General features: G+C 38.6%; 1 protein-coding gene across 3 annotated transcripts; it reads left to right on the forward strand.

Annotated features, from left to right (window-relative positions):
* The first annotated feature begins 981 nt into the window (after positions 1-981).
* On the forward strand, positions 982-26,388 carry ZBTB44 (zinc finger and BTB domain containing 44). 3 transcript variants are annotated; one of them, XM_063311441.1, is made up of 5 exons: positions 982-1,338; positions 17,215-17,299; positions 18,534-18,697; positions 19,865-20,165; positions 21,256-26,388. In XM_063311441.1, the coding sequence occupies exons 3-5, from the start codon at positions 18,682-18,684 to the stop codon at positions 21,536-21,538; spliced, it is 600 nt and encodes a 199-aa protein (XP_063167511.1). In that variant the 5' UTR covers positions 982-1,338; positions 17,215-17,299; positions 18,534-18,681; the 3' UTR covers positions 21,539-26,388. The 3 variants fall into 3 exon arrangements, with proteins under 3 accessions (XP_063167511.1, XP_063167508.1, XP_063167509.1); XM_063311438.1 differs by lacking the exon at positions 982-1,338 and adding an exon at positions 10,161-11,474; XM_063311439.1 differs by lacking the exon at positions 982-1,338 and adding an exon at positions 10,325-11,474 and having other exon boundaries at positions 19,865-19,948; positions 21,256-21,372.
* The last annotated feature ends 1,192 nt before the right edge of the window (positions 26,389-27,580 follow it).

The following is a 27,580-nucleotide window of genomic DNA, read 5'->3' on the forward strand; positions in this document are numbered from 1 at the left end:
TATAAATGTATTTATTATTTAGTTATTTGAATTTATTAGCCGCCCAACTCCAACAGACTCTGAGCAGCAAACAAGACTAGAAAATGTACACACATAAATATATGTTTGTGTGTGTGTGCACACATGCACAGATACAAATATGTACATGAAAACCCTCCTGTCCCCACACCTGGGATTAATGTGGGGGGCTGTTTTTCAGTCCAGACACACACACACCCCTTTTATGTCTTAACTGTTTGTAACCGTGTTTTGGATTTTGTCAGCCCCGCAGAATCTGCTGGAGAGGGCAGCCCTAAGAAATTTGAGGAAATAAATAAATAAATATGCCATATAAGCTCTATCCTATAACTCAGGGTTCCTCAACCTTGGCAACTCTAAGCTGTGTGAACTTCAGCTGGCTGGGGAGTTCTGGGAGTTGAAGTCCACACAGCTTAGAGTTGCCAAGGCTGAGGACCCCTGCTATAACTCATATCTTCCAATATACCCTTAAAAGGAAGGAACCCCCCCCCCCTCTGAGCCTTGTTGTTTTCTTGCAGACGTTTCATTGCCAGACTAGGCAACACCTTCAGTGTGAAAAGGGAGGGGGGTTCGCTCTCTGTTTATACACAGTCGCTTGCCCTGCTTGCGTTGGTGGCGGTGTTGTCCTCCCCCTTTATTTTATTCCCCCCCCACACCTGTTTCATTTCAGGGATTTTTAGCGCCTCGAGGAAAAAAAAAAATCAACCCCCGCGAGCTCCTCCTCCCGCCCCTGAGGCGCGGCCCCGCTTCCCGGGGAAGCCGAGAGTGCGCGCCCCTCCTCCTCGGGGGCGAGCTCCGCCCCCGCGGGCGAAGGCTGACGGCCCCACCTCCCCCTTTCTGGCGCCGATTCCCACCCTTTCTCCTTAGCCGCCGCCGCCGCCGCGTTGCATTATGGGACACAAACAAAGTGCTTGGCTCGGCGGCTCGGCGTGAAAAGGAGAGGGCGGGGGAGGAGGAGGAGAGCCCAAGCCCCGCGCGCGCAGCCCTCCAGCGCGTCAGCGGCCCCGCGCCGCTACCGTCCTTCTCCCCCGCCCCCTCCCAGGCCGCGAGAGCGCCTGCGTCGGGGCGCGCGGGACTCGTTCTCCTCCTCCTCCTTCGCGGCCCCCTCCTTTTTTTTTTCCCCTCCTTTCCCCCCCCCCCAGCAGAAGAAGCCGCGTCGGGGGCGGCCGCCATGGCCCAACGGGGGCCGAGCTGAGGAGCCGGGACGGGCCCGGGAAGGGAGAAGCTGGGCCTTGCGCTTGTTTACAGACCGACCTCCCTCTCCCCTCTCCCGCTCTCGGCCCGCCGGGCCCGGGGAAAGGAGGGCCTCATCAAGAGCAGGTAATGGACGCTGAGGGGAAGGAGGGAGGGAGGGAGAGGGGACCATAGGCCCCGCCCCTTCGGCCCCGCCCCTTCCCGGAGCATCCCGGTCTCGGCCTCCCCCGTGGCGCTCCGTTCGCGCCTGCTGCCCCAGATCCTTCCAGGGCGCGGTGGGGGAGCCGCCTCTTAGCACCCCCCCCCCCGCCCTGTGGCTGCTCAGGTGCGGGGTTTGCAATATTATTATCTTGGGCATGAGGGTTTGCGGTGGGGGTCTGTGGAGAGGTCCTCCTCCTAGTAGGAAGCCCCCAAAGCAGGTGGGGTAGGAAGTTCCCCTGTTGGGGAAGGCCTCGATGGAGCCTGTGCCCCTGGCCTGGGGGTTTTCCAGTTACGCCTTCAAGAAGCAGATATGTACAGTGACCGTATGTCCTATATTATAAAGGACAGCCCTTTATTTCTGAAAGCTGCCCTCCATATTTATTTAATTTAATTTAATTATTTTCTTGGCTTTGCACTTGAATTTTCCTTTGTAAAGCAAAGTTACAAACATAATGATCTTTTAATCCTTTTGAACCTCTTTCAGATTTGCCCCTTGTTCAGGTTTGTCCTTTATTTTTTTCCAAGAAAATAGAGTCACTGTACCGATACGGCATGCTGTAGGTGCCACTGACAACAAAGGTCCGCATAGTTAAAGCAATGGTGTTCCCCGTAGTAACATATGGCTGCGAGAGCTGGACCATAAGGAAGGCTGAGAGAAGGAAGATAGATGCTTTTGAACTGTGGTGTTGGAGGAAAATTCCGAGAGTGCCTTGGACTGCAAGAAGATCAAACCAGTCCATCCTCCAGGAAATAAAGCCAGACTGCTCACTGGAGGGAATGATATTAAAGGCCAAACTGAAATACTTTGGCCACATAATGAGAAGACAGGGCACCCTGGAGAAGATGGTGATGCTAGGGAGGGTGGAGGGCAAAAGGAAGAGGGGCCGACCAAGGGCAAGGTGGATGGATGATATTCTAGAGGTGATGGACTCGTCCCTGGGGGAGCTGGGGGTGTTGACGGCCGACAGGAAACTCTGATGTGGGCTGGTCCATGAAGTCACAAAGAGTCGGAAGCGACTAAACGAATAAACAGGTTCCACTAAAAAGAGTTTGTCCTTACATGTTCAGGTTTAATACCTGGCATTGATTTCTCCCTTCCCCAGACCTGTTGTTTATGTCTATCCTCAATAAGTTTTGCTCACCCTTTCATTTTTGGTCTTCTATTTACTGGTCTGGGGTGTCCCTTGATTTTCCTGGCTTTCTGTCCCCATCCTGACAGAAAGCCAGGACTCTGCATTTTATACATCAGGTTGTTATGGTTCCCTCAGTCGCTTTTTGTTATGCTGACATGCGTCACTCTTACTGGTCCAGAATGCAGGTCTCGATCATTTTCAGCGATGGTGGATCCTTACCCTGCTTAAATTTGGGGGGCTCTTAGATTCTTTTACTTCAAAGCAAAGAGCTGCCATCTTCTCTATTTCCAAGAATCCTTTGGGGTATAGCATAGTCTGTGTATGATTATTGGAAAATAAAACGGTGTGTACAGTCTAGTGCTGTGTTTGAAGATGCACTAACCAGCTCAATAAAAAATCAAGATAAGCTGGAGTGGTAAAGCATCAGGACAGAGAGTTAAAATACATGACCTTGCTAGTTTCCATTCTGATGAAATTCACCATGTCCAGAACTCACCCTGACAGGCCTTTTGTCAATAGGAAAGCACCTAGCCCACCTTGGCTAATCTCAAAAAGCTAAGCGGGGTCAGACCTGATTAGTAGTTCAGTGAGAGACTACCAAGTTCAAGCATCTTCAGCTAGATTGGGAAGTTGAGAAAACATTGCTGAAGAAGGGAACCAGTTCTTTTTTGTTCCCAAGGAAACCATATGGGTATGTCCATGTAGAATCAAGCTTGGCTGTCTCTTTAGCCCTCTCATGAAAGTTAATTTGTGAGGGTACTCACAACTGTCTCAGTATACCCGCCAGCCAAAAATGTTATTTGCCCACGTGTTAAGCTAAAGCAAACAAGTTATGTCACAACTTAGTGTGTAAAAATCAGGCTCATACCCATCATCAGAGCACATCACTCTTGCCTCCAGATAAGACTAGAAATACTGATTTTTATTATGGACTTGGAATAATGAGCTGGGGTAGTCAAGAAATTGTTTTGGTTTTTAATGGGATTTTATTGGAATTTTATTGTGTTTTTATTTGAGTTTTTATTGTATATTTATTCTGTGTTGTAACCCTCCCAGTGTCCTTCTGGTTGGAGGAGATGGGCGGTGACAAATTTGATTGATAAATAAATAAATAAATAATGAGTTGTTCCTACCAAGAGGCAACGGGTTACCAGTGTACTTCATTGTAGCCAAGGGGTTTGTCCAGTAGGTCTGTTCTAATAGATAGGATATAAATGAATACACTTATTTGCATGCCAACTGAACAAAGCAAGAAAAAAACCTGTCTGTTGTACTGCTGGTGTTTTGTTTTGTAGGCACTGGTTCAGTATTCACAATCAGAAATAGAGTGTTTTACATTATTGTTGATTGAGGATTATTTATTTGATGTGTATTCTGCTGAGTCTGTTGGACTCACAGTGGCTTACAATATTCACAATAAAAAGAACATAAAAAATTACATTGAATTAACTCTTTGTTTATGCTGATAGGGAGTCTTGGATTTGTTAGTCACAGCATATTGGTCCCTATTTGTGTTACTCCTGGATTACTTGCTGCTTAACAAAATATTATTGTCAAAAAGTATACCCACATTAAAACTATTCTTTATTTACTTTGTCTTCTTCCAAGGATGCATCATAGGTGGGCTAAAATATATATCATTTTCTTGAAGCAAAAGACAATTAAAGCTCACTGAGTATCATATGATTTGGCTAAAAGGGAAGGAAAACTTTTTCTTTTCAAAAGTACAGCCCTTTATCAGTAAAGACACATTTTCAAATAATAAAATAAGAAATCAGTAGATGATTGATTCTAACTTCTAGTTGAAAGCCCAAGAGCTATATGGTTTTGAAGGTGGAATAGTGTTATGCAAGTGAAAGTTTTAATTGACTCAGTAGATTCAGAGTTCAAGATATGATTGCTTTCTTCTTCTTCTGTGGTTTTCAACTTTTCTTTCCAGCTTGTAAAATGTACATAATATTGGATTTGATGAAAGTATTAACTGTGTCAAAATTGACAGTATTTAGTCTCTTACCACTCTGTAGATAAGAATAATGTGATATAATGAGTAAATATAACATGAAATACTTTTGAATGTTGGAATAGTTTTCTTTTTATCAATAATTTCTGTATGGTAATGCATCTTATGACAAAAATGTGATTTGGGTCTTGATCCATGTTTGGTTTATTCAGCAACCTAGATACTTTTCTTCTTTACAAGAGAATAATGCTACTTGTATTCCAAGAAAGAAAAGTGCTGGCCTCACTAAAATCTGACTAAAGTAGATTTGACTAAAATACAGTTACTAGACAAAATTTTGTCTAATAATCATAATTGTTTTAAGGGTTTGAATAGTATTTGTCTTCAAGCTGAGTTCCTACTGGTTTAAAAATATATTAAGTGCAAGGAGGGAAGGGTAAGCAAAGAAATAGTGTGCTGGACAACATATTGGCTAAGGAGAGAAAGCTATAAACCAGAAAATCCTTATTTTAAATCTCACTTTTCCTATATTCTCCCCAGGTAGCCTTAAGCAAGCCACACAATCAGCCTCAAAACTCCTTTCTATAATAGAGGGACTATATTGACTGCCTTTAGAGCAACCTTAGCCTTAAAGGCCTGTTTTGGGGGTCTGCCATTTGTGTGCATGACTAACCCACCCTAGGCATTAAAACGCAGTTGTTAACAGGGCCTCCTTGAGAAGTGTGAGCAGATTTTCTGGCAGCTGCTATGAACGTGCTCAATGGCAGATCGTAGATTCCTCTGAGAATGGCTGCTAAAACAGAGTGTACTGTTAACAGAAATTTTTTGATGGGTTTAGCATGGAAACTTTAGGTTTGGAACATCTTTTTAGCATTTTAACATCAACAGCAGTAATGAGGTAAGAGTAGCCTGGGAGAAATGGTTAAGCTTCTGTCTCTCCACTCACTTGCCTTCACTCAAACACCCACACAATCTTTTACATGTGATTTATACAAACCTTAGGGTGCATATGGACAACCCTAACACCAGTTAGCATGGCATACAGCCTTTTGGACCAGCTGTCCACGTTAACTTTAAAGGATTGTTAGAAGATATGCAACTAGATCATGCATATGAAGTTATTTGAACACTTGAAAGCACAGTACAGAAATATTATTTAAAAGCTCTTTTATCATAGTACAAATGCAGTTTGAATAGCAGTTAAGTAGTTGGGCTGTTCTGAAGATCTGTCTTGTTCTAATTCTAATGTCCCTAGGAAGAATGCAAAAGAGATTAATTATGCTTTTTGTTCATGATGGATTTAATTAAATATCTGGATAGTTAGAACTGCATTAACTACTTGATTTAATTGGCTTACTGCCTAGTAACTAAAAATTGATTTCATTGGCAGGTACTTAATGCTCCAGTGTTTTGGATAAGTGACAATAAAGATTGTGTTTATTTTCAGAGAGATAGAATAGGTGACACAAGAACACATTCCTATCCTTTTCTACAGAAAAGTTTCATCCATATATGACTGGTGCAGAAGGTAGAAAGGCAACTGAACCAAACCAAAATGAAGAATTACCTCTACTTATCTTACTGTAGTTTCATAAGCTTCTTGCCTATGCCAAGCAATTACTACAGCAAATAGTTATTTAAAAGTGCATCTACTGATCTCAGCAAGAAGCAGTGAACTTTTCCAGAACATCTTTACTTATAATTATGGTTTAATGTACTGAAGTTGTAGCAAAGTTAGGCAGCTTGCTCAGCACTTCGGAGTGAAGTCAATTTGCTTATTGCCAATATTGATACAAATATGCAGGCTTTCTTGATAATGTGTGCCAAATTTCAGTTCAGATGACTTGTTTCTATTTAGATTACCTAACTGTTACTTTCAAATAAAAGTAAGCCCAACTGGCCTTTGAAACACCTTGAATATGTCACATTTAAAGTTTAATTTCTGGTAGCTATCAGTTGTACCTATTTTTTTTTCCTGCCAATTTCTTCCTCTCCCTAGAGGCCACATACTTTAGATAGTTTTTTTTTTTAATCTGGTTACACAGCAGCAGCAATCGGGGAATTATAGATTTCCTGCCTTTTATAAAGTACCATGTTTCTAGGCACTCTGGCCATTATGAGCAACATCTAACAAAGTTGGCATGAAATAGCTACCAGGTTTGTTTTATCCTCACACCAATGACACATAAGCAGTATTCAGAAGCTTGCCTGTTCACGAATAGGTCTAAAATGGGAAATTGGTAGTCCCATATTTAGACCTTTATGCTCATGTAGTCCACTTTAGTTTCACTGGGATAAAATACCAAGATTTCTGAATCCATACTGTTTTGTGTTTACAGACTTGACTAGAAAACTCATAAAAATTATGGGCAGTTGTAATTTGATTTCTCTTCAGAGAGGTAGCTATATCAAATCAAATCTTTATCACGGTCATAGACCAGCAAAAGAGATAGTTATAGAATGTATTCATGCTTAATGGTAAACCAGAGTTTTTGAATCAGTTTCTTGATCATAATTTCTTGGACAGGCAATAATAGATTGGCTCAAACATAAGGTAACACAAAACTAAACAAACAATACAATATCTATATATGGAAAGTTCTTAGTAGCTCCACAGGTTAGAATTGTTATTTTACCATACTCTGTTAATTTGAACTGGAATTCGTTAGATTCTAGGGCAGTCAGAGTTTTTAGTGCCTGTTTCTGGATCTATGTGAAGTAATATAGGATGATCTCTGAGCAATAATGAACTAACTTTGTAAATTCAGAAATAGTGTGTAAGTTGTTTGGCATAGCTTTGAGATAAGTTCCCTATAAAAACACTTTCCAAGTAGCTTCAGTAAATAGAAACTGTTGATTAGCATTCACTCCCTGTCTTTTCTATAGTTTAGGGCAAGGAAGAAAGATAGGCTACTGCTAGAGGGAACATATGAACTCAGAACCTAGATAAACCTGTTTATTTAATCATTATCTTAATGTATTGATCTTTATCTCTTCCCCCTCCCCAGCAGCAGAATTACACATTTATTTTGAACTTGTAGTATTTTCAAAACAGTGCTAATCCTGAACCAGAAGCAAAATATTTTGTTTGAGGTAAACTATGTAAAAATATTTAACAGTATATGATTCTATTCAGACAATTAACTCATTGTAAAGTTAAATCAGTGTAGAAAGGGTGAGAGCAGTACCAAATGCTTGTCTTGTTTAAACTTGAGCGAGATTCCTGGAAGTTAATTCCTCTTGCAAAAGTAGCTTATGTAAGTAGAAGTTGATGGATTAGCAAAAGCATGCACACCTTGAAAGTTTCAGCAGAACAACATGATAACAAACAATTATGTTCACCCTTGCTGGGGGGTGGGGTGGGGTGGGGCGGGGAATTGGTATGGGAGAAGTACTGTTTGGGTCAAAAATTTAAAGGGAGCAACATTAATGGTTAGAAAGTTGCTTCATGTGATTGCTAATGAAGTAGCCCATTTGATGTGTGTTTTTCCTGATGATTCAGAATATGGACAAATAAGGGCAGAATCTTTCATTGTTTGAAATGCGTGTTTGAGGGTAGATATACAATATTTGTGAAACGTGCTTATTGTATTTATTGTAGTATAGACTATTTTAAATGAAAATACAGTAAATGTTACTGGAAAGCAAACACAGGGCTCCTATAACTTTACATTAAATGATAGGCAAACATAATCTTAAACTAAAATGTAAGTTTGATTATGGTTTAATATGTTGTCATTTGCACTGAAACACTAACCATGTCTTATAATGTGTGAATCCACACAATGTGACTTAGCATAGCATTTTTATTCTACTCTATCTAATCCTTTAAAACACACGCACACACATAGACTTTAGCATTCTTCTATAACATTTATCATTAAAGTCAACCCTGACTATAGAAAACTCAGCATCAATAACTTATTTTGACATAGATTTTGATTAAGAAATGGTGCCTTTAATAAAAATACATGCTTTAGAATGGGTACGGATAGCCATTTCGGATCTGTATTTAATCTACAAGAGCCGGCGTAGTGTAATGGTTAAGCTGTTGGACTGGCACTGAGAAGACTCAGGTTCTAGTTCATCCTCATCTGCGGAAGGTCACAGCTGGCTTTGGGCAGTCGTTCTCTCAGAGGGCTATTTGTGGGAAAGATAAGAAGACAGTGCAGTGTGTACCGCCTTAAGCTCCTGAACGAAAAGGCAGAGTATAACCCTAACAAACAAAAATCTGTCTCCTGTTACTATAACTCTTCATTCAAGTAATCTCACTGGGTGACTTGGGCCAGTCGCTCATTCTCACTGCAGTCCATCTCACAGGGATGTTGGGAAAAACAGGAGGTGCAGTAGTGTTATATAGTAGTGTCATCTTGAGTTCCTAAATGAAAGGCAGGATTATGTGAATGAATATGCCTAGGATTTGCCTGCTAGACTTGCTGAGCTCGAAGGGGATCACTGTTTGCATGTTGCATATATGAGTGTAGCCTGCCTCTTACACTGTAGAAGAGCTAGCTGTTTTATTTGAGTGTCCCAACCATATCTTACATATTAAAAATTGTTTGAAGAACTGTATGTATTTGTGTGTGTGTGTGTGTGTGTATATGTGAATCCATCTGATTTCAGTAGGCAGTATACGATGCAGACATGTAACATATATAAGCAGCCAACCCCCCCCCCACTAAGATTTATCTAGCTTTGTATAACTTTAAAAACATGACCATTCATACCTACACGTTATCTTTCAGATAAGACCATCTTAAGAAAGTGACCTTAAATGCCCACTTCAGTATAAGGAGAAAGTTCTGCTATATTTAGAAATCCATGAGTATTACTGAAAGCAGCAGCAGTATCAGATGGAGCAATTAAATTCTTACAACACTTGAAAATGTTATTGACTCACCTCATGTGATTTTATTATGTCAAAAAATATTACTGCAAGTATTTTTTGACATAATGTCTTAATGTTCTGAAACTTCTGAAGAGTAATGGGTTGTTTTTTTTTCTGTACTGCGTTCAAGTTTGACCAATTAGTTAATAAGCAAGTGAATTCTGACAGGATTAATTGTTTTTGAGTCTATGTTAGGTTGAATTCTAATATATATGGTTAATTAAGGATCTGAAGTTGTGGACTTAAAGGTCTGAGCTTCTTACAATCTGTGATACAGGAAAATCCAAGATTTAGCATAAAAGTTTGTTTACTATAACTTTCCAAAACATTACATATCAGTATTTAACTGTTACAACTCAGTTTCAAATATTATGATTTTTCTAAAGTTCCCTGCAAAAGCATAGTTGTATACAATTAATGATAATTGGATCATAATTAGCTCAAAATTCCTATAGCAGTGGAATAACAAGTAATTTACCAAGTATAATTTGACTGTAACAAATGCAAAAATTTAGTTCATGGTCCTGTAAAATTCATAGAAGAGGCAAACCATATTTTTAGCTTAGCAATGCTGCACTAGTTTTGCACTAGTTGCAACCTCTTGAAAGTTTCCTTGGATAAGTTTTACCGTTGTTTAATCTCATTCCAGTTTGGCCTAGTTCAGAGAGTACATTAAGCTATAGTTCTGACTGATGACAGCATCAACAGAAGATGGGGAAGGAGCACGCACACCTGTAGTCAAGCAGCTTTTTGTTCCCACAGTAAGGATAATTAATACAGCCTTTATTTTACTTCGACGTGAATATAACATTTCAGTCTTTTATATCTTGTTTGAGATGATTAACAAACAATATATTTTCACTAAGCTAACAACATAGAAATATTGTTTAACTGGTTTTCTCTTGAGACATTAATGGCATGTTTTATCATAAATTCCCAAGTATTTAGCTTTTTTACATAATTGCATAATTATGTTACTGAAAAAACTTTTTTCACAATGAACTTTTTTCCCCTCTTTCTAGGTCCATTTTGAATATTTGTTTTAGCAAGTATAAAAGTAAAATGGGCGTCAAAACATTTACCCACAGTTCCCCAGCTCACAGCCAGGAGATGCTTGGAAAGCTTAACATGCTACGTAATGATGGACATTTCTGTGACATCACCATTCGTGTCCAAGATAAAATCTTCAGAGCACACAAGGTAGTCCTGGCCGCATGCAGTGACTTCTTCCGTTCCAAATTGGTTGGCCAAGCAGAAGATGACAGCCAGAGTGTACTTGACTTGCATCATGTGACAGTGACTGGCTTCTTGCCTCTTCTGGAATATGCATACACGGCAACATTGTCTATTAACACTGAAAATATTATTGACGTCTTGGCTGCAGCTAGCTATATGCAGATGTTCAGTGTTGCTAGCACCTGTTCTGAGTTTATGAAGTCAAGTATTTTATGGAATACCCCCAGTAGTCAGCAAGAAAAGGTGCTAGATACAGGCCAGGAAAACAGCGCAAACTGCAATTTTACATCTCGGGATGGCAGTCTTTCACCAGTTTCCTCGGAATGCAGTGTGGTAGAAAGAACCATTCCTGTCTGCAGAGAATCACGGAGGAAGCGTAAAAGCTACATTGTAATGTCACCAGAAAGTCCACTTAAATGTAACACCCAGACAAACTCCCCACAGGTTTTGAATACTTCAGCTTCCTATGCAGAGACTAGAAGTCATCCTGTGGACTCTTCCTTAGCTTTTCCTTGGACTTTCCCTTTTGGAATTGACCGAAGACTCCAATCAGAAAAGGTGAAGCAAGTAGAAAGTTCTCGGACTCTAGAAGTGCCTGGTCCATCTGAAGCATCTAGAAGAATTTCAGATTATATGACATGTGAGAGCACAAAAACCAGCTCACCTCTGGTGATTGAAGAAGATGTGCGTGTAAAAGTGGAAAGGTTGAGTGATGAAGAAGTACACGAGGAAGTATCTCAGCCTGTTAGTGCATCCCAAAGTTCTTTGAGTGATCAGCAGACAGTCCCTGGAAGTGAACAAGTTCAGGAGGACCTTTTGATCAGTCCACAGTCATCTTCTATAGGTAGAATCACTTAAATCTATGTGTGTTTCATTGTTTCATTAGAGCTTGAGTTTATTTTATGTTCATTCTGAGTTTACAAGTGGTTCACAAGAAATACCGGTACCATATCATGTAAAAGTTGTATGAAGATGACCATTTTCACTGTATTTCAGACAAAATGATTTGTCACTTTCATGTAGTCCACAAGTGTCGAATCTCCTTTCTTGCAATTTAAAACTTCATTTGCAGTGCACAGAAATAATTGCTTTGATTTGTGATATATTAAACATTTTTCATAAGCCATTTTAGATACTTTCTGTAGAAAAACCAGGTAAAAGTAATAAAACCAGACTCATCTGAACTAGAAGTCCTATTGAGTCAGTGGGCCTTATTTCCTAGCAAGTATAGCACTTTGCACAGCAGGGCAAGAGGAGAAGAGTTATTACCTGTTTTGAAACTCCCAAGAAGGAAGCACCTAAATCATAGAAGTTCAGTTGCACTGCTGCTTTGAGGAAGCAGGCAAAGGTTCTAGTAGCAATGCCTCAGTATAGTTATATTGCTATTTCATGCATTATATTTTGAGTAGCTCTTATGTTAACAATGGATATTGGCCGCATTTCAGTTCAAACTAAATGGTTTCACGTATTTTTTTGAGTGAGCGGTTGTGAATTTTTGAATAGAAGAAAAAATGTGAACTTGTTTTTTAAGGGTATTATCTTGTTAGATACCTCATACCTAAACTGCCAGAAATGTTAAACTGTGGTTTGTAAATTAATAAGAGAGGCAGAATTTATTTTCCTGCAGTCCTTAGAAGAAAGCTGGTTTATCAGACTGATGTAATCCAATCCATACTGTTCAGCACATGGAAGTGGGAGTCCAGGAAAGAAATTGCCAGTGATGTATGATTAGTCATACAGATTCATTATTTGAGCAGAGTAACAGAGACGTAATTGTATGAAATAAGGAAAAACAAAGGAAGTCTTTTTAATGACTTGTCAAAGAAACAAATAGCTAAAATCAATTGTCAAGAGGGAAGGTATGGTCTTTAAGAAAGCCTCTACCTACAGAACCTCCTAGAAGCTATGCAAGTGCTCTAGACACACCTACACAGGATATGGACATCTTGTGGCAATGAAAATTCTATATGCCCTGCACATATTCCCCACTCCACCCTGCAAGAATTGTTTATGTGCATGTGTTTTAATTGTGCTTCTTTTTAATGGCTTTTCTTCCTTTGTTGCTGTATTTTCCTTACCATTATAGCTGAGTGAGAAGGAGTTGAATTTTATCATATGAGGAAAATACCTTCCAGTTCTGATTCAGGTTGTCCTATGAATGTTCCAAGGAAACCCCAGTGATCTAGACCACAGTTCAATATTCAGCCCTTTGCTGCTTTTTTTTTCCTGCTCATTAAGTTTCTTGCTGGTTTTCTTAGGAACTACACGTGTCATCAGCAGCTCTATTTTGGAGTCTTTGGCGGTACAATTCTAGATCCTTTAAATTGCACTGCCTGGGAGAGTTTCCCAGTATACTTCCCTGGGGCACTAATTATGCCCATGGACATCTCCCTGTCCTGCCTGACTTTTTGCATTAAAAAAAAATTTTAATTAAAAAATTTCCAACCAAAGGGCCAGTCTCAGCTTCATTCTTAATTTCTAAGGATGTCTGTGGGCCTGAAATGGACTTTTAAGCTATTTTAGAAAACAAAATGATAGGCATCTGCTGCCCAATTTTTTGTGTGTGCCTGCCTAGAAAGAGAACAAATATAAAGAGTAATATGGCGTACCATGGGGCGAGGTGAGACTAGTAGGGATGAAGGTAGTATCCTAGTAAATCGGCTTGGTATGTCTCCCATGGCAGCCATTTTGGCCATTCTTTGATTGGGTAGCCCTATTGCAAGAGCATCCACAGCATTTCTCAAAATATCAAATGAGCCTACCAGGCCAGAAATGTTGGGGACCATTGTCCATGTCTTGTATAATGATTACTTATTTCACTGCATCCTCATTCAAAGGTATATTATAAATAATTTTTTAAAGTGTGATAATCATTTCTAGAGTACGAAACATGAGAAGATGCAGATAGACATTAAAGAGCACATTTCTTTTTTCTGATTAAAACACTGATTTCCATCACTGCTTTGTGATTTACAGGAATAAATGCAGAAAGCATTTGCCAAATAGTTAAAATAATTCCTATAGAATACATTGTAAAATATTTTAATGCAGCACGTTTACAAAACTAAAACAATTTTTTTATGATTTCTATTTTGTTTTATTTATACATAGTAAATCTATAAATAATACATTTCTGATTTATTAAACCATTAAAGTGTTGAAAGTAATCCTTCTAAATCAGCAATTGCCATCATCTTAAAAAAAAATAAAATTGGCATATTAGTAGAATTTCTTGTTGGGTGATTAAAAAACATAATGGCCTGCTTCTTGAAGTTTTTTTCTCTTAAACTTTGGTGCATTAATCAAAACTATACAAACGAAATGGCTGAAGAAACCTAGCTAGGGGGCTCAATGTTTCATCATAGCTTTTTAAAAGAAGGTAATTTGTTAAGCAAAATCTTGGAGTTATGTTCTCACAGTAGACAAAAACCTTCCAAAATACTTTCGATCAACAGCTACACGTTTGTATGTATGATCAAAGGATTGTCTAATACATTGATACTGTTGAATATATTGTTTACAAACACTTCCGTATGGTAAAACCAATATGGTGTCTCAAAAGGTTAAAAGGAAAGCATACATGTATTTCAGATGAATTTGCCCGAATATCTTCCTTTACCTAAGCAGTACATCTCAGTGAACATCTCGGGCTGCTATGTTTGTTACTATTGTAAAACTCCTCAGTATAGTGAGTGGAACTCTGGTGTTGATTAAAAATCCAAGACACTTGGCATTTTTATTTTATAATTTTTTTATGTAGGGAGGTGAACAAAATATTACTGTCCGTATTTCCTGATCAATTTGGCTGAATGTGTGCAAAAAGATTACGTGGGCTTTGGCCATACAGAAGGATGCCCCTGCAGTTAAAATCAGATGTTTGGCTGGCCAGAAGATATGCCTGCAGAAAAATAGTCTGTGGGTATAGGTCTAGTTGCCATCACTGAATTTTCTCACTCAAAGGGAGCAATGGTGTCCCAGCTGCAAAGCTATCAGTTCGGAGCTGGGACAAACAAAATGTTTGATTTTTTTATGCTCCTTTGTTCATAATAACTCTTTGTATTATTGTGTCTGAAGATGCAGGAACTTAAAAGTGGTGTGAGTTCCAGTGTTGGCAGTTTCCTGGGATATCAGCTAGTTTTAGACAAGTTGCTGGTTGCATCAAAAAAGTTCACTGATGAAAAGGGCTCCTTTGTCAGCAGTGTTTTATATTCAAGTCTGAAGAGTAGCTAGAATCTAGCATCCCAAGTTTGCTTTTTCCAACTTCTCTCCTAATCCTTGTTTTCCTACTATATCTTTTAGGGATGCTATACCATGGGTGGGGATTGGTTTATTTCAAATATTTGTAGCACATTTGAGCCTTTTTTTGTATGATGCATAAAAATGTTTCAAATACTACAATATATTTGAATAGTGTTAGGTTTATTAGAGACAAAAAAAGTGATTGTGACTTGCTTTGCTCTACTATATAGAAGCATGAACAGAAAAATCATTCATTGGCTTGTCACTCAGTACATTGGGAATTTTAGGCATTACTGGGGTGCACTTTATCTTCATTATATTACATCAAATGGGATGTCTTTTCCAGTAGAACTTCTAGATTGTCATTTGTTGGGATGCTTTAATTTGTCTTCCAGCATTTAGCAGAGGGTTGGACCAGTTGGCCTAAATGGTCCCTTCCAACTCAGTTTTTATGATTTGAAAGTATATTTCCATCCACATTCTCTTGCAACATAATTGTGCTGGCATCTCATTTACACACAATTAAAGCTCAGTAAAGGTCATATGATAATCTCTGCTAAGACTTTATAAATATTGTTATGAATGCAACTGGAATTATACCTGTGCTGTCTAGTCATTTTAATTTAGCTTTGACAATACCCTTAATATTTAAAATTTTAAAAAATGCAAATATATGAAGCTGCCTTACATTTTAAGGCTTTTGATTCATACAGCAACATCTAGGTGAACTTCAGAAAAACTAAACAAAGACAAACCTGATTGTCAATGGATTGGAGACCACCAGAAAATTTGAGGTGTTAGGTTAGACTGAGAGGTTTAAAAAAATCCTGGAGGAGAATATTGTTGCTAACATCAATTACATTGTCTTGGCTATTTAGTGATCAGAATTCAAGCTTGACTCAAGGAAGCCTTTTCTTTTTTTAACCTAATAAAGTCTGCTGTAACCAGCAGTAGCTTCCCAGGGTCTCACAAAAGGATCCTTCCAATTCTGCTACTGAGAATTCTTTAAATGAAGACACCTGAAACTGGAACCTGCCACTGTGTTTAGAGGACATTTGTCTCATTACTGAACAATGGGCCTTCCTTTCCCTCATTTCCTTAAGTAGTAAGGTATTGATGGAGAACAACAGCAGTACAATAAAAAAATAAGTGCCTTAAATTGATGCTAGTTTCTTTTTCTTAGATGTTAAATGCTAAAAACAATCCTACCAGCCCCAGTGATTTTTCAGTATCACACTGGATCTTAACACCCACAGAATTCTGTAAATGTTCAGGTCATAACAGCTTTCAATTTTTAAACACATTTAAATACAAGTTATTTTAGCAATTCCAAACAATTTAAATAGCCTAATACGACCTTGAACATGTTGACTCAGAAAGAAATCCCAGTAGATTAAGTGGGACTTCTAGATAAGTATGGTTTGGTTTGTAGCCATGAGTTAATAACAAATCAGCCAAGTCCTAATGCCTTAAAAATAGCGACAGGGTTGTCCCTCCTAGAAAACTGGATGTACATGGTTTAAGAGCTCACGTAATCAGAATCCAAACATGACATTTCCCAAGCCACACTTGCCATTCTTCAGGAAATGGTTTGCAGTAAAGGGCATGTTGCCTCACCAGCTCCTGTGCTGCACTTTATTAAGTGAGTCTCACAGTGCTTGCAGTTTCTCTGATAATCTAATGACATTTAACAAATCCTCCTCCTGCGCCCTTTCTCTGTTTTGACTGTTTCTAATGATCCTACAATCATGTTATGAGGGGGCTTCAGTACAGGTGAATGGAAACACAGTACTAATGAATGCTACATGTTTGACAGCAAATCCTATTGCTTTCTATTAATTTTGCTTTAGAGACACTGCTTTAGAGGGGATGCACTGTTTGGGGTATACTGTGCCATAAGGAACACAGTGCTAATCTGTCACCAATATTGGGAAAAGATTATGAGGAGGAATGTGAGCTTTGCTTGTTTGGGTATTTTTTGTTTCTGCCTCTCTGCATTGCACGATACAGCCTGTTTTATCTCCTTCCCTAGACATTGTTTAAACAAACTGGGTTTGCAATCACAGTCCTGCCTCCACTTAATATGTATCTAAGCCTTGTTCCAATTGAAGAATTCCCTGAATCCAAATAGGCCAAACTTATTAGCGTTTTCTTTATACTTTATAAATTATGCAGAACTCTTGACATCGCTATCCTGTTAGGTGATAGCAGAATTTTTAAATATGCCAGCAAGGTATATTGTGGTCCTGTTGTTAGTGAAAGAATTGTGAGGATATGAAAAAAAACATTGCTAGGGTTCCATTAAACTGTAACTTAATGTGTATGGTGTATTTAACTGCCCCTAGGTTCAATAGATGAAGGTGTCACTGAAGGATTACCAACACTCCAGAGTACTTCTGGTGGGAATATTCATGTGGAAGATGATGATCGGTATGTATAAGTACAGTGCACAAAGCATTCTGCAGGACAGCCTTCTTCATTCTGTCTCTATTATGGTTCCCAGAATTTCCAGCCAGTAGAGTGATTGGCCATGCTACTAAGAGTTGCAGTCCCATGACATATGGACAGTGCCAGGCTGGAAGAAATTGATTTATAGGTACCTGAGCTAGATCCTTGTAGATAGTTTGCTGGATTGAGTCACCTAAGATGTCGACAAACTTGTTATGCAGAAGCTGACAGACCTCCTTCAAATTCAAACAGAGCATCCCTTGAGAAATGCATGGCTTTCTGAACAAGGGGAATTGAGAGCCAGTAGCCAGTCAGAGAAGAAATGAGGTCCATGAACAGAAGCTCCAACAGTCATCCACTTCCTGTCGATGGAATTTGTTACATTTTACATTCCTAAGCACAACTGCATGGAATTTTCATGCTCTGGTACTATGCAGACACAGTTTCCTAGCTCACCTTGAGTCAGTCACTGTTTCTGACAACCTCACTTCCTTTTGATATACATGTTCAGTTTTTACACATACCCCTTGGGGGATAAATTGGCTGACAATGCAATAAATATATAGTTACAGAGAGGTTTGAGTGAGGATTAGCAGAGCAGAACTACGCTTTTGCAGTCCACACTGGGGATACATTTTAGTCAAGCAGATTCCCACTTTTTGAAAATGGGAATGAACATCTGCCAAAAAGATTCAGAGGTAGAAGAGGCTTAACATGTTAAAAGCATTGATGTGGCCAATAAGTGACTGTAAAATATATATATATATAAAGGCCTAGCACACTTACAGCAGCACCTGGGTTGTTTAAAGAGCACGATCCTCCTCCAAGCATTTCCTGGAATAGACATGACTGTATCACATAATGTGCCCACAAAACGTTTCTGACCTTTCCATATGTACACCAATTTAATATCATGCAAGTATCAGCTGTTGAAATTATTCTTATAACCAGTATTTTATGTCGGGTTCACTGTGATGGTATTTTAATTGCAAATTTTTATTTTCATACACTGGCCCTTCCCTTTCCACGAAACTTCCACTGTGTTTAAAATTACTCTTTAAAGAATTCAGTCATTTAATATAATTTAGTAGAGTTAGCTTTAGTTGTTTTGTTATCATCATCATCATCATCATTTTGAGATGTATTTGTGCTGTATTTTGTCTACTTGATCTTTTTCCTCTTGGTCTGCTACTAAAAGAGTTATTTGCTTCTTTAGACTGGAGAATGTCCAATACCCTTACCAGCTCTATATTGCTCCTACAACCAGTAGCACAGAGAGACCTAGCCCAAATGGTCCTGACAGACCTTTTCAATGTCCAACTTGTGGTGTTCGATTCACTCGTATTCAGAACTTAAAACAGCACATGCTTATCCACTCAGGTAAGGATATTCATTGGTGTACTTCCCAAAGGCATAGTTTGAACACAAGCCTATACAGGTAGTCTTCGTTTAGCAGCTGCCTCGTTTAATGACCATTTGCAGTTACAACGGTGATGAAAAAGTAACTTTACGACCAATCCTCACATTTACGACCTTCGCAGGTCTAGAAAGCAAAGGAAAGCTGAAGTAAGATTGTAAGCATAGTCATAGTTTCATTTAGCAATCACTTCACTTAACAAATGAGTTACTGGGCCCAATTGTGGTCACTAAACGAGGACTCCCTGTATGTCTTGAAGCAATGTATGGCTGTGTGTTGCTGCCTCCTGCAAGAATGCAATAAAACTGAAAAATAAATCAGCTTTGATTTTTGGAGGCCTGAGGATTTAGACTGGAAACCAGAATGCTTCACATGAGTTTTTTCTAGAACTAAAAACATGGTAGCAAATATACCGGACCTGATTTTAGTCTTTTTGTGTTTCTCTGATGCCGCTGAATCCTATCTTCATGTAAGATGAGAGGGGTGTTTTGCATAAATATAGTATTTTCTCTTCTTTAAAAAAAATAACAGGAGATAGGTATTTAACTCAGAAGGGTTAATACGGTTACTTCCAGATAAATGTGCCATGATGTCCACTTGTCTCCCCCAGTAGGCCCCTGTATGTTCCTCAGATTTACACTTCATTCTTTTATATTTGATCATTAACAAACTTTTAATATATTTATTTACTTTGGTTTATACATCACTCCATTTATGAAGACTCTGAGTGGCTTACCACCCACTGACACAAGTTGGAATAAAATTAACAAAATCCATTAAACAAGAAAGTACAACCAACACCAACATGATGTGCCACCACTGGGGGTAATGTGGTTTTCATTCCTTGTGCAGAAGAGATGTGTTTTCACAGCTCTTCAGAAATATAATAAGGGGATGGTGGTCTGGGTATCCTTTACTTTGCTTGATACACAGTTCAAAGATTTCTATTCTTAGCTTTGGGGAAATTACATCTAGTGCTTGAAAGTTTTGAGAGAATTAGCCTCCTGTCTTCAGAAGTTTCAGATAACAGCCTTTGTGTAAATTGACAGACTTGTTGCCATTAGGAGGGGCTGGAATTTTATTCGTGATGCTTTTCAGTTATGAAGATTTTCTGCTTATTCTTCCCATAGGCATTAAACCATTTCAGTGTGACCGCTGTGGGAAAAAGTTCACCCGGGCTTATTCGCTAAAGATGCATCGCCTGAAGCACGAAGGTAAACGCTGTTTCCGGTGCCAGATATGTAGTGCCACTTTCACTTCCTTCGGGGAATATAAACACCACATGCGGGTTTCCCGGCACATTATCCGCAAGCCTCGGATTTACGAGTGCAAAACATGTGGCGCCATGTTCACCAACTCTGGAAATTTAATCGTTCATCTGAGGAGTCTGAACCATGAAGCGTCAGAGCTAGCAAACTACTTCCAGAGCAGGTGAGGTGCACAAAAAGAAAAAGAAAAAGAAAAAAAAACTATTAGGGAAACGTACTTTTTTTCCTAAACCATCTTTTACTACTTTCACGGCAGCCTGTAGTATCCTTTTCCATCAGGTTGCCAGGTTTATTGCAGTCCCATGCAGTACTCAAGTCTTCTCCAGCATGGTGCCCTCAAGATGTGTTGGATTACATTTTGTGTAATTCACAGCCCATTTGGCTAAAGGTGATGTTGATTGGAAACTAAAGGAATTGTAGTCCAACACATGTGGAGAACACCGTGTTGCAGCAGGGATGCAGTGGCCCTGCCTTCTGTCAGTGTTTTGGAATATATAACATTTGTCTGTCGGTATAGATAACAGATTGCAGGTAATCAAAAGAATAAGCTGCTTTTAGATTGCTTTGTATTAATACCTTATTTTCCTGTCCATGTGAAAAAATAGCAGTGCTGGCTATTTTGTTCCTTTCTTGTTTTTCTTTTCACAATTGTTCTATAATAATTGCATCCAAAAGCAATAAAGCAGCCTTTATATGGCAAGTATGGTTTGAAAAGCCTAGTATTGCTTAAATCCTACCTTTACGAAGGAAAATGAAATGCAGCTAACTTGAAATAGGTAGTCATACCAGTTTTAGAAAGAAAGAGCACAACCAATGTTGACCTTTGTAGATGTTTAGTCCTTTGAAAGCGGAACACTAGCTTAAAATTGCTTTATTTTTTCCTGGATTATACTCAGTAGAACTGAAAACTTGCCAGTCATAGAAAAGTTTGCTGGGGGGGGGGGGCGGGGGGCACTTTTCCTTGTCTATTTTTAATTTACCAATTCTGTATTAAATTGCCACCCAACCTCAATTTTTACCCTTTTCTGGAGGAGGCTTTTGCTTAGTTGGTTCAGAAGCTTTAAAGTTGTTTTAGTATATACCATGTAGATTTAACGGGCATCCTTGATTCAGAATCAGTGGCGAATATGTGTTTTTGTTTAAAATCAGACGTTTCTCGTTTCTTGGCGGAGTAACGCTTAGCTGTAACACTGCAGTTAGCACCAGCCTGTGTCTTGCTGACAAGTAACCCCAACCTTTGACCTCCTTTCCAGTGACTTCTTAGTACCGGACTACTTAAACCAAGAACATGAAGAGACTCTTGGCCAGTATGAGCTAGGAGAGCATGGATTTGAAAGCAGCTCTTCTGTCCAAATGCCGGTTATTTCGCAGGTCTCTTCAACACAGAACTGCGAAAGCACTTTCCCACTGGGGCCTCTGGGTGGGTTGTTAGAAAAGGAGGAAGACCTGCCCGAGCAGCCGAAGACCACCGCGAGCGCCGAGGCAAGCCGGGAGGAGCCCCCGAAGCCCGGGCTCTCGTCTATTACTATCGAATAAGTCAAAAAGTTTGGTTTCCTTTTTCGTCTTTTTGGAAAGTGCCTGTGTTTGGTCTTGTACATTTTAATTTAATTTTCAGGAGGGGTGGAGTGAATGTACCCCTTTTCATTTTATAAGCTATGCTGTTAAAGCTATAAACTGCAACAGATGTTACACTCTTCTTCACACCTAAATGGTCACTTGTGTGGAAACATTGTAAGGCTGAAATGCAGAGGAAGATTTGGTCAGAGTAAGATGGTTAAATCTGAAGAACAGCCAATCATACACAAAATCTAAAATTAGGCCTAATAACTTTTAGCACTGTTTTGCCACCCTGATTTTGCAGTACCTCTCGTAAAGAAAAAGGTATTGATGGCGGTTGAAGACTTGTTTTGAGTACAGTATCCGGTTCAAGCAGTTAACTAGAGTGGTAGGCGTTTGATTTTATTTTTTTTTTAAGTAAGAAAGAATCACTTTCAGTCTTTCACTTTGTTAGCATGCGCATTGTAACTTGTAATTTTTAAACTGGATGATTCATTGGCTTTGGCAAAATGAGGGGGGTCTGTGCAGTGACGCTCACCTGTGCTGGGCCATGCCTTTTTAGAATCTTCTCATGCAAATGGCCTTATCCAGACTTCGTTTTCTGAAGTAGAGGTGTCAAGAAATCCTAATCAACATTTAGCATGTTGGGATGCTAGAAAAGTATGATGAGAAGTGAGTTTACAAAAGTCAAAAATGCCTTTGCGCATTGATGTGCTCTTTTCAAGTTATGCCTGAATGTGTGCTATTTACTGCAATTTTATTTGCCTGTTTTTAAGTAAAACAAGCCATTTATTTTCCTTTAGAGGCCGAGTTTCAAATCAGTGAGAGTTGTTTACAAAAGACCTGTTTGCAATGATAAAATGTTCCTATTCTAAATCATTTTTATACCCTTGCCAAGCTGGTTTCATAAAAGCCATTACTCTGACTGCAAGCACAGGTCCCAACAAACAATCACCAGGAAGACTTGCCATATTATTTTCCCCTAAAACGATTCTAAACAAGAAAGGGCATTTTCAGGCCAGCAGTTTTGGTTTTGTCGCCAGCGTCTTATTGGTAAGTCTAAAAATATATAAATATTTTATTCCCCTTCATTTGGATTTGTTTAAACCATCTTTATTTTTTTTAAGTATGAGAGGACATAACTGATTTGAATGTCATGTTATCAGGCTAAGGATAAAATAGAACATAATAAATGGGGGAAATGTTTAAATAACTGTAAAAGCAGTGGTGATTGAAGCTTGTGGAAAACTTTGGAAGTAAGAGTTTCAAAGAAATATGTTTTGTTAATAGCAAATCCACCAAATCCAAGGAGACTATTCCTTGCACTTCTCTGCAACTTCTTAAAGGGCTTGATAGAATTATTAACAAAGATTAAATTTAAAGTATTTTATGAGATAGGCATAGGTTTTTCTTCCAATTAATTTTAATAAAAAATTAAAACACTCTTCCAGGTTGGTAAAGAAAATGTTTTTAGTAAGGGATATTTTCAGGTTGGAATATTTCAAAATATTTATTAAGTAAAATAAAACTCGTATCGGGAAAGGACATTGGCTATACTATACATACAGAAATTTTACTATTCTAGTAATTCCTCTAGAAACTAAACCATTTATTTTCTTTCATATATACAGTATAAAGCCTGTTTAGTCACACATTTCATTGAGAGAGTTGTCTTAACATCTAAATTAAAATACACAGCTTTGGGTGGGAGTCACACTTTGGCATATTAACTGGGCTCCAAACAAAGTAGAAGGGTCTAAAATAAATATTAAGAAGCACTGCTGAAAGGGGCTCTGAGGATTGCAAACTGGGCTTCTCAGATCTAAAGGAAATAGGAAGCAAATCAGCAATAGACTTTACAAATAATCTAGCAAGTATTGTGTAGTTATCTAGCCTTGATCCACAGGGACTTTTTTCTGCCTGCACCGAGCATTTTATCTCCTAGAAGGTCTGTAATGAGGAGCAACTTGCTAGTGCAGATTGTACATTTGATACGTACACTTGCGCACAATGTACATTTAAAATACATTTTAAAGATTGACTGCTTTCTGAAAGTAACACTAAAGCAAGAGTTTTTTTAAGAAATATCTTTGAGATCCAATTTTTATTTGCTTCCTGAAATGTAAACATTTGTGTAAATCCTATTCTACCATGTTGTATTACAGCACAAAAAATCTACGTCTTGATATATTTTCAGGATTTTATAAAATCTCAACCCAGCAGGGGATTAGTTCACTTTTCTCTCACCCTCAAAGAGAAACGTCTCCTTATGTAAGCATTTCCTATCTGTAGAGCGACCTATCAATGGAAAAAGTAATATCTGTCCTTTGATGAAAGATGTGTAGGTGGCAAGGCTGTCAGACATACTTCAGATAGCAGCGGTCAAAGTGAAGCAGGCAGCAAGGGAAAGTATTCAGAGTCTAGAAGCAGAGGCGGGTCAAGTCTTTGCAATGCACACATTTAACCTGAAAATATAAAGCCTACTCTATGCACAATCTATTTTAAGTAAGTGGTGTGGCAAAATGTCCAACTCATGGAGTACATCTAGCCCCCATGGTAATCTTGTTGAGACCCTGAACATTTGAATTCTGGCCAGCGCCAGCAGCAAATTATGTTCTTCCCTGCAACAACACACTCTTGATCAATTCATTATGGCTGGCCTTCGCCATTCCATTCCAACTTAAGTTTTCAAGGGGAATCTTTGCATCCCATCTAGATGTTGCTACTGTCTTCCTTGTAGAGAACTGTCATATAACAACTTCCAAATAGCTTAGTAGTGAACTTAAGCTATTTTCATGGAATAGAACTTGTCTTGATTTAAGTTTTTTTTTCAAGATATTAGAATTTTTTTCATTTGTGGACAGTGCATGTTAGTGATGTTGGGTTCATTTAGGTAACACAGTCCCTTAAAGTTGCTAGGATATATGCTTGACTATTCAGGTTATCCATGTGTAAAAGGATCTCCATCTATGGTGTGGTGCCCCAAAAGTCAAGGTATGCAATTCAGCTTTTTGTTCCAATGAATTGGGAGAAGGGCTTATATCCCCATCGAAAAACATCTATTCCCAAATCAGTTTGGAAAGGGTTATTATTACACTGAGGATAGTAAAGCGCGTGCTCATGGCAGATAATTCCATATTTTCTCCAAGCTGTTATCATAAAATGTCCATTTTTGGATTGCAAATATTCTATCACCAGCTTCTTATAACTATTTTTTTAAAATCAGTTGATCTCTTTCCACAGACAATTTTATGCTCCCAGTTCTAATACAAGTACAATAGATAACAGTGTCTTTAAAAATAGTTCTAGTTTTGGCACTTACCATTAGTCTGGAAAGTGTAAATGCGAATCTTTTTTTAAAAAAGTAAACAGTGCCGGTGTAGCAAAATATATAAATATATATATTATATTTTATAAAACTATAGTCCCTAGGCCCCAGGTCCCAAAAGAGATTAAAATTGTATTTTTTTAATAATGAATTTGCAAAATTTTGAATAATGGCTTTGGCCTGTTTGTTTGCTTTTTGTTTTGTGGGGAGAGGGTTACTATTTTTTTTCTCACCAGCCTGAAGATGGCAGAGGGCTAAATCTGAATCCTTGCATCTTAAAGTCTACAGCACATGGCAACCAGGAGTGCTTGGACGGCATTCAATGCAAACAAGCTATTTTTTTTTCTGTAGAAGAGAAGGCTTACTTTTCTGATCCTAATAAAGGCAGAATGAAACATTGTTTAGTTACTGATCTCAGATTACGTTTTAAAGAAAAAAGTTCCTGTTTAGGTACTACTATACTTTGCAAGTCATCAATGGCTGGGAGGTAGGGTAACACCATACCTGATCAGTAGAATACAGCTGGTATTTTAAAAAATGCAATTATATTTTTAAATGCAAAATACATTGTTTTAAAGTTGGTTGTTTTTCTTTCAATTCTCTGTACCGTATCAAAGTACTTCAGCTGCTTTCTGGAGAGTTTGGAGACCTCTGAAATGGGTGGCACTGTTTTTTGATTTTATCTATGATGCTGCATGCTGCTGGTTTCTCTGATGACAACCCTCGTGAGTGTGTTTCCTGGCCCCACTTTGCAGTACTGTCTTGTCTCGGGCCCGTTGTAGAAACCTTAAAGAGGAGGGGGTAAAGCTGGAGTTAGAAGAGTGAATGAATTCCTCAAGGGCCATTCCAGCATGAACTTTATTAGCCTGTCCCTTTAACTGTGCCAGTCCTTGGTCACCAGCCACATCTCATTCAGACTTTTTTTTTTTCCCCGTCTGCTGACCACAGCTAAGCTTTTTGGCATGTTGATTGACTTAATGGGAAGACAAATGTTTTTGGGTTTTTTTTTTAATGTTGAAATACACTTTACATTTTATATACTATATCTGGCTATTAGTATTTTTAAGGAACCCATAGTTCTTGGTGGCTATATATATATATATATATATATATTTTTGTGACTTTTTGTAAACTAAAGTGCCGTTTCACTGTTACAATCATTTTTAGAGTTCTTGTAATCAATGTGAATATGTTTTTTTCAAGATTTGTTCTGAGCCTGTAGTGTTTGCTTTTGTGATTCTCTGTGTAATGTATATATTATGTATAGTTACCTTGTACTGAAATATTAGCTTGTTTGATATAAAATGAATATGTATTGGGTACCTTTTTTTGCTAGCCTGGTTGTTTAAACTTTAAAAAAAAAGCCTTCAAAACTTTTAAAAAAGTGATTGATCCCATTATAAGACAAAATTGAGCAGGAAGAAAAACTAGTTTTGAGTGTCTTTGGATAGAAACACAATGCTAAGATTTTTCATTAAAACATTAATGTTTTATGGAGTAAGTATTTCTCTTCTGTGGCATTATTTCTTCGTCATTTCACAGTTGCTTTTCAGGAACAAAAAGGGGTACAGGGGATCATTCTTGTACTTGCAAGGAAGTTTATGGGATTAAGGCCAGCCTGGCAACCCACAGACTAAGGACTCTAATGAGGAGACAGTGTGGAATGTGGATTATCCTGGCTGTGCAAGTTCTCAGGGTGAATAGGAAGTGAAATTATATCGCTAAGGTGGATGTAAAAAAGATGTTTTCTGCTTCCTCTACAGATGGTTTTAAATCCTTCCATAGAGAGTTCTTGGAGTTAATGGCTCTGTTTGGATTGCCAAATTATCCAGATAGCAGCTCCTTGGGGCGCTTGGTCCCCTATACCTGTGGCCTTTAGTCACAGAGAGCCAGTTTGGTGTAGTGGTTAAGAGATCAGGCTAGAAACTGGGAGACTGTGGGTTCTAGTCCCACCTTAGGCACAAAGCCAGCTGGGTGACCTTGGGCCAGTCACTCTCAGCCCTAGGAAGGAGGCAATGGCAAACCACTTCCAAAAAACCTTGCCAAAAAAACTGCAGGGACTAGTCCAGGCAGTCGCCAGGAGTCAACACGGACTTGAAGGCACACACACACAAAAAAAGTCTACAAAAATCCAAACAGCTGCTAGATGGCAGCAAAGAGATTCAAAAAGCTATGCTATCTAATGGCTCAGATTTTTACAACCCAGAAATGGTCATCTTAAGAAAAGACCATGCCCAAAGTCTGTGAAGATGAGTTTTTCAAAACTTACTTTTCATTTAATTTGCTTTCCTTTTTAAAGAAAATCAGTTCTTTGTCTCTCACTCATCGTTTTCTTTTCACCTTTTCCAACAGCCTTATCCTTTTCTCGTTTTTTTACCCCAGCTATAGATTATTTGAAAGTAGAGAGCACCAGGTTTTGGGGGCAGAAGGTTAACTAGAGCAAACACAAGTTTGCAAACTTCTTGAGCTACTGGAGAGAATCGTTCAAAAAACTGTGCAGATTCAACTCAAACGTTTGTTTAATTTCGGCTTGAAGTTCTCTGAAAGTTTAATTCTCCTTTTCTCTACAACCACAAAACCAAATGTGGGGTAGTTTTCATCAGTCTGGTTAACCCATGATACATAGATTAGAAACTAGACTACTTTTAGAAAGTTGTATTCTATAATAGTATATATTTGCCATAGAGATGGAT

The sequence above is a fragment of the Candoia aspera genome, chromosome 9, assembly GCF_035149785.1.
Source record: "Candoia aspera isolate rCanAsp1 chromosome 9, rCanAsp1.hap2, whole genome shotgun sequence".
NCBI classification, from domain to species: Eukaryota; Metazoa; Chordata; class Lepidosauria; order Squamata; family Boidae; genus Candoia; species Candoia aspera.